This window comes from Rutidosis leptorrhynchoides, chromosome 4 (genome assembly GCF_046630445.1).
Source record: "Rutidosis leptorrhynchoides isolate AG116_Rl617_1_P2 chromosome 4, CSIRO_AGI_Rlap_v1, whole genome shotgun sequence".
Taxonomy (NCBI): domain Eukaryota; kingdom Viridiplantae; phylum Streptophyta; class Magnoliopsida; order Asterales; family Asteraceae; genus Rutidosis; species Rutidosis leptorrhynchoides.
The window spans coordinates 597,629,361-597,636,996 of record NC_092336.1 but is presented as its reverse complement, the minus strand read 5'-3'; the positions used below and the strand labels follow the sequence as shown (position 1 = coordinate 597,636,996).

General features: G+C 37.1%; 2 protein-coding genes and 1 non-coding gene across 3 annotated transcripts; 2 read left to right on the top strand and 1 right to left on the bottom strand.

The window, feature by feature from the left end:
- The first annotated feature begins 1,931 nt into the window (after positions 1-1,931).
- On the top strand, positions 1,932-2,005 carry TRNAN-GUU (transfer RNA asparagine (anticodon GUU)). The gene has a single exon. It is a non-coding gene; the product is annotated as a tRNA-Asn (tRNA).
- A 121-nt stretch (positions 2,006-2,126) lies between these two features.
- On the bottom strand, positions 2,127-3,878 carry LOC139904392 (uncharacterized). Its single transcript, XM_071886331.1, has 3 exons — positions 3,622-3,878; positions 2,463-2,559; positions 2,127-2,368 (listed from the first exon to the last, which is right to left on the bottom strand). The coding sequence occupies exons 1-3, from the start codon at positions 3,869-3,871 to the stop codon at positions 2,296-2,298; spliced, it is 420 nt and encodes a 139-aa protein (XP_071742432.1). The 5' UTR covers positions 3,872-3,878; the 3' UTR covers positions 2,127-2,295.
- A 1,752-nt stretch (positions 3,879-5,630) lies between these two features.
- LOC139842944 (uncharacterized) lies at positions 5,631-7,100 on the top strand. The gene is made up of 2 exons (XM_071833041.1): positions 5,631-6,216; positions 6,424-7,100. Exons 1-2 carry the CDS (start codon positions 5,631-5,633, stop codon positions 7,098-7,100), a joined length of 1,263 nt encoding a protein of 420 aa, XP_071689142.1.
- The last annotated feature ends 536 nt before the right edge of the window (positions 7,101-7,636 follow it).

Below are 7,636 nucleotides of genomic sequence, written 5' to 3'. Positions count from 1 at the left end.
CGTTTGAAGGTCCGACAGTCGGATCATAAAGAATGCGGTGGTTTGGTGGAAGACTCCAAATATGTTCGATTAGATTATCTCTAAGAAAATGATGACTGCTTTTATCTTTAAGTTCTTTATCCATTCGCAAATGTAGTTCAAGTCGTTCGGTAAGGTTTAATTGTCGGGGACGACGCGCTGACGGATATTCTTCTTCAAGTCCACAAAATGCACGACCATTGTCTTCGGTTATCATATTATGTAAGAGCACACAAGTATACATAATATTTTGAATCTTATCTATCTCGTGGAAAATATCTTCGAGGAGCTCTAGGTATAGACGGACCTTCGTTTTGAATCTCTTCTTGTTCAAGATAATCGATAGTTTCGAGAGCTTGAAGTGGATTATAAGCCGTTGCAATAGCCACCGCCTCTTCGTAAATTTCGTCTTCTCGATCTCGATCCATTCTCAAAAATTTAAAGAAGATTGAGTTTTTTTAGTTGTTTTATTTGTATTTGTAGTATGAAATTTATGAGTGAATGGTATAGTATTTATAGGAAAAAAAAATTAAAATAAAAAAAATACCCAACGGCTAGTTCAACGGTCAAATGGAATTTCCAGCACATTTTTTTTTTTTTTATTTTCCGCGTGAAAGAAGTAGTCGTTGGATAGCATTTTGGCCGACGGTGGTTGATCGACGCCGCCGAGGGCGGTTGCTAGCATTGGCGCTAAAGCAACGGCGGCCCTTCGGCGGCCATTGATATTAGCAGTCTTAAAAAGAGTAAAAAGCAAATAAACTACTGTAAATGATATTATGCATTTACAATGTGTGATGACAGAGACCTCATGTTTTTTGTGGCTTCATTTTTCTCATATAATTTGTGAATCATTTTCAGCATTTAATATACTGTCTACCTATTCATACCATACCAACCACACATTTTCGAATTATTAAGGATTTAAGTAATCATTTTTTCATCATTATCATACACTGATTATAAAATCTGTAGATCATGATAACGTTGTTTATTCAAGTTAAATACTGTAAAACTAGCCTTTAGCCATTTCCAACAAACAATACGGAGTAGCTTTTACCCTTACGAATGAAAGGTACCTGTCAAATATACACCTTTACGAACGAAAGCCTAAAGCATTTATACACCATGAGTAATACAAGGTTTTGAAAGAACGCATTAAATTGTGACTTTTTTATTTTTCTTTATGGTCAACACCGTTTCATTTTAAGCTCAAAGCTCGATTTAACTCGATTAAGAGAATATGGAAATATATAATGAAATGTTTTTTAAAATATAAGAGGTGTTTAGTAAAAGGGTGATTTGTACACAACCAAAAATTAGACATAGAAAACCAGTTATGCTTTAAGGTGTTTTACATTACAACAATTTAATGCATAATTGGTTGTGTATGACAAATTTTTGATTGTGTACAAATCAATACCCTTTCTAAAAATGAAGACACGGCAGTTTTTTATAATGAAACCTTATTTCCAAGGGACCAGGCGAATAGCATCAATGAGGTTGTAAGAACGTAGACATTCTCTAAAATCCATGCTGACATAGACCAACGATATAGTCGATCAGGTTAATGAAATGACTATGTAAATAAACATCTACATGGTATATTTTATGTTATACTACGTCAGATGACGTATGCATAATATGTAACGTTAGTGATATAATATTTTGACTTTTGAAAGGTGGAATACGAGATCTGAGCTCCGATATGATATGATTAAACCAATTCAACTTGGCTTAATTCATTTAGGTTCAGAGTAATCTTATTCGAGTGTGATGTGAAGGAAATCGTTACTTTTTGTCCATAGTTGTTAGCAAATCATTTAGACATTTAGTGTACAACAAACTAGCCATGTTTTAAGAATTCTATTGGGAATAAATAATATAAGCTTTGTACTACTTGACACGTAAACAAAGCTGGAATAGCTCAGTTGGTTAGAGCGTGTGGCTGTTAACCACAAGGTCGGAGGTTCAAGCCCTCCTTCTAGCGGTTTTTTTATTTAACACATACTCTGTATTTAACATTTCTCATACGGAGTATTATGATAACTTTTCTGATAGCTATTTTGCAGAACAAAGTAGTAATAAATCATGTATAAACAGTAAAATTTGACAAAATAACCAAAACAATTAACAAGAAAATCTGCAAATGATCCCAAAATTTGCATCATATCTCAAAAAGGGACCAAATGATCCAAATCACTTATACAAATGTCTTTATATATAAGTGCATAATTCAAGCTAAACAAAATCTACTCTTCCTGGGAAATATAGGATTTTTTAAGCTGTGATTCTGAACCGACCCTTAGCAATTCTTCTAGCAATAACTCGTCTACCTCCTTTGGTCGCTTTGCTGCAAAATTTCAACACTTTTGCTGTTAACCACACGCAAAAGCAAGTTTTTTCAATAAATACGTATGTACGTGCAAACCAAAAAAATGACATACCGAGCCAAGTAACCATGAACCCTTTTGCGTCGAAGGTTGCTAGGTTGGTATGTTCTCTTAATGCACAACATTGGTTCACTTGAGGAAGAATCATCTCCTGACGAAAATACATTTCACCATTAAAAAAAAAAACATTAGATGATAGCTATAATATCAGCCATTAAGCAATAAACAGATGGCGTATGAGAAGGTTGGGTAATGGATTAGAATAAATATTTTTTAGGATAAGTAAGAAACTTTCTTTTACCCCCCTTTCAACATTTAATAGCAAATCTGGGCTAAATTTGATTAGACGAACAATATTAGTGCAAATGACTTCTTTTATAAGTAAACGAACTACGACTATTATACATTTAGCTACAATTCAAATGGCTTTCACCATGTTAGCCACATTTGAAAATTTCTCTGGTAAAAAACCTTTTAGGTTAAACCATGTAATTTTAACCCAATAGATGTCATATAAAACCCAAAAATCAACTAATGAACAGGTCGACAGAAAAATATTGCCATCTCTTCTACCCCTTTTATACAATAACATGTTACCAGCAACAACGTATATTGCTATAACATAATCATATAAGTAAATTTTATCAGCACACAGTTTGTAAGTCCAGTGACGGAACTTTAAGAATTTTATAAAGGGGGCTGAATATGACATGTTTATTAAGAATACCAAAAGATTTTAGCATACAATATATATTTGTTAGTACGTTGGTAATATATCCCGGGCGGGAGGATCTGAACTTAATGTAACCATAAAAAAGATAAAAGTAGCTCTTTGAGTTGCGAGCTTTTGAATCAACTAAATCTGAATCCGTATGAAGGAGTTATGATCAAAATGGTGACAACTCGCAAATTTTGTGAACCTTTACTGATTTGATCTTATCTCATTCAAACGGTATCCAAATTAGTTGATTTAAAAGTTCAAACGTTCGTAACTCAAAAGACTACAAGTTTCATTTTTAGGTAATGAGCACCTAAAATATGCAATCCGAAACAAACACAACAACCTTGACAAATAAAATTAATATAACTTTTTACATCTACATCTATAATGCACAGTACATTCTTATATCTATTGAAATCGTAAAAATTTAAGCTTTCGTAAACAATTAAAACATACATGGCATAAAATTATAATGGGGATATATGTAATTACCGTCAGGAAGGAAGAATCTTAACGAAGGAAGTCCGCACGGATACAAGAAACCTTCAGAAGAAACCCTAGTTAGTGTCTCGGCGTCGTTTTGAATCAAATTCAAAAAAGGAAATGGGGGTGGGGTGTAAACCTTCGGTGTGATTTCAAATATTTGGGGAATGAGGTTGTGGTTCGGGTTATGGTGATAAACCGGGTTCATAATACGGGTCATCAGCGACGCTCCGGTGCGAATTAGGGTTTTAGAGGACATTTTTCCGGTCAAATTACGGAGATCAATTTTGTTTCAACGGTGATAACCTTTTTTGTAGAAATGATGAAAGTTTTAGTTTACACCCTGAAAATAAAAGATGTTTCCAGATTCAGACCCTACTCTTTTTCCTAGTTATAAGTTGCAGCCGATCTATTTTTTTCTAGTTAGCTTTTGAGGAGTGGCCGAGTGGGGTTATTTAACCGTTAAAGTGAACTTTAACTTCAAATAATTAAGGCCCCTAATACTAGAATATTCATCTTCTCGTCGATAATTTTCTTTTAAGATGTTCAATTATAAAGAATGTCAGTATATTTTTGTTTATTACTAACATAGATAAGAACATGACTATTTAATCTCACTAGCTCGTGTAGGAGTGGTTTGCCTTTCTTAACGAGAGGTCAGAAGTTCGACTCTCGTGTGGTGCAGCATTACACACAAGGTTGCCCCTTCACCCTTGAATTCCACCCAAGAGTGTCTTCCGCACATTGCGTTGCGAAGACAGTGGGGGAGGGGGGTTTTACTGCCCATGCTCTCGGATTGGGTCAGTTTTCCTCCTAGACAGCAGTTGAGGGCGGGTAATGCAACTGTGGAAGATGCACGCATGAGTGGTTAAATCCATCTGAGTGATCTCGTACTGCTGTTAAAAAAAACAAGTGTTTTTTAATTGACCATTTGAAAATATTTGGTATACGAAATTACCTCTAAAAATAATAATGAACTCCTTAAACATAAAAATAATGAACTCCTTACAACTTTTCGAGTGCTAAAATAACTATTATAACATTTTAGGTGACAACAAAATATAACATTTTAGGTGACAATAAAATATAACATTTTAGGCTTTCGATGAAATGATGACGAACTTAGCTGAGGAGATCGTACTAGTTAAAGCTATTCTTATCAACTCTCACAAGCCCCCCCCCCCCCCCCCCCCCCCCCCCCCCCCCCTTCAACTTCGTATAAAAAACACGAATCAAAAGAGGAAGAAACAACTGGTTCAGAGTGCCGAGATGAAGGAGTTCGACGTGTACATTAAAGATATTTGAGCACGCGGTCCTCGTTTTCATTTTGCATGTATGCTTCGATCAAGAAGGTTTCTAATCTCTCGTTCATTTGTGTAGATTGGTCACCTTCTTTAGTTTCTTGGTGCGGGTTTAGTTTTTACGTAGTTCATATTTTGTTGTTGTTGGTTGTTGGCAGGGGCGGTTTTATTTAGGGGCAAGCGGGGGCAGCCGCCCCCAGTGGATTTGCAATTTTTCGTGTAAAAATTTTGGATTTTTCGACTTTGCCCCCGGTTGATTTTTTTTTCCCCCAAAACCTACATATTTTGCCCCAAAACCTTCAGATTTTGCCCAAAAATCTCCAAATTTTACCCAAAAACCTTCAAATTTTGTCCAAAACCATCAAATTTTGCGCAAAAATCTTATAATTTGTCTAAAAACCTCCATTTTTTGCCCCAAAAACTCCATATTTTGCCCAAAAAAATTGCTATGGTTTTTAAAATTATTTTGCCCCAAGTGAAAAAAAAATCCTGGTACCGCCACTGGTTGTTGGTGGTCGTTTTTTCATGTCGTGAACTTAAGTTGAGGTAGTTGGTTTTAGTTTAGCTCGGAAGTTTGACTGTTTGTAAGTTTTAGGGGTTTCATCTTTTTGATGAACTCCTTTGGTTATAAAAGTTTATTCGTTTTCTCGCAAAAAAAAAAAAAAGACAAAATATAACCTCATCAAATTGACTACCGGTGAATTTCAAATTTTATCAATGTTAACTTTACTTATGAATACCCATCTACTTAATTTTGAAGCCAAAAGAGAAGCTAAGAAGGCTGTAGCCCGTGCTAAAGAAAAGGCATATAAAGATTTGTATAGGAAACTAGACTCCAAAGAAGGAGCAAATGATATCTTCAGGATAGCCAAAGCCAGGGAGCGAAGGCGCGGGGATATAGATAACATCGAGTTTATCAAAAATGAAGCCGGTCAAACGTTAGTAAAGGAAGACAATATTAGGAAAAGATGGGAAGGGTATTTCTCATCTCTTTTCGATGGGGGAAGAACCGAGCGCCACGAAGATCGGCAAGACTCTAATATTGAACAATCCCAGAACAACAGGCATTATGAGAGTATCCACCAAGAGGAAGTAAGATCGGCATTACGAAAGATGGGGAGAAATAAAGTTGTGGGACCGTACCGGATTCCCATCGAGGCGTGGCGGTGCCTTGACGACGATGGTGTTAGGTGGCTGACTTGCCTTTTCAACAAGACGTTTCGAAGCTCTAAAATGCCTATGGAATGGATACTGAGCGAGACTATTCCCATCTACAAGAACAAGGGGGATGCTCAAATTTGCGGTAACTATAGAGGCATAAAATTACTTAGTCATACTATGAAGCTTTGGGAGAGAGTGATTGAGACTAGACTTCGACGCAAAGCAAGTGTTTCGGAGAACCAGTTTGTTTTCATGCCAGGGCGCTCTTCGATAGAGGCAATCCATATTATGAGGAACCTTATGGAGAAGTATAGAGAAAAGCAAAAGAACTTGGATATGGTTTTCTTAGACTTGGAAAAGGCCTACGATTGCGTCCCACAAAACTTGATTCGGAAGACCCTGAACAGTAGAAGTATCCCGAATAGATACATTAGTGTTATCAGGGATATGTACGAAGGGGCGAAGTCTTGCGTTCGAACGCCGGTGGGAAATATTGAAGTTTTCCCAATAGAAGTAGGCCTACATCAGGGATCGGCCCTTAGCCCTTTTCTTTTCGCTTTGATCCTGGACGAGCTTTCTCGAGGGATACAAGTGTGCATTCCATGGTGCTTGATTTTGGCCGATGATATTGTGCTTGTTTCAGAATCTAAGGAGGAGCTCAATAGAAGACTTGAGCAATGGAGGGTGGCCTTAGAAAGTAATGGTCTACAAATTAGTAGACAAAAGACTGAATACCTTAGATGTGATTTCTCTACGGACGATGACGAACAAGATGATGGAGTGAACATATGCATTAGAGACCAGATCTTGCATCCACAAATTTCGTTTAGATACCTAGGTTCGGTGCTCCACAAATCGGGGAAGGTAGATGAGGACGTGTCGCACCGTATTAAGGTAGGGTGGGTGAAGTGGAGAGCAGCTACCGGAGTCTTATGTGACAAGAATATCCCCCTTAAGTTGAAAGAAAATTCTTTAAGGTGGCAATTAGACATGCCATGTTATACAGATCAGAGTGTTGGCCAATGACGAAGGCACAAGAGAGAAGGATGGAGGTGGCAGAGATGAGGATGCTTAGGTGGACATGTGGTAAAACCATGTTGGATATGATCCCAAATAGTATTTTTAGGGAGAATCTGAAAGTTAGAAGCATCATCGACAAGTGTAACAACCCAACCCGTTAACCATCCGAAAATGTGCCATAAAAAAAAAATTCTGGAACTGCTCATCTGGACGGCGTCCAGATTTCTGGACGGCGTCCAGCACTGAAGGACTGGACGGCGTCCAAGCCCTTTGGACGGCGTCCAAATGATGTGCCAGATTCTGTTTGGGTTAACGTTTACAAGTGAGCGGAAAACCCGATTCCCGACACTTTTAATTGAAAACACTTTCACAATATATTACGATAAGTTAAACTAAGAATTTTTCATAATAAAAACCGAGTTTTACAACAACAGGCCCACATGGACCCAAATTACCACAAAGTTACCATTTCGACCTACTTAGTTAAATTCAAAACATAGCCCGAGCATGGGATTGGGGATACGCTACCAATCCTAATCAAA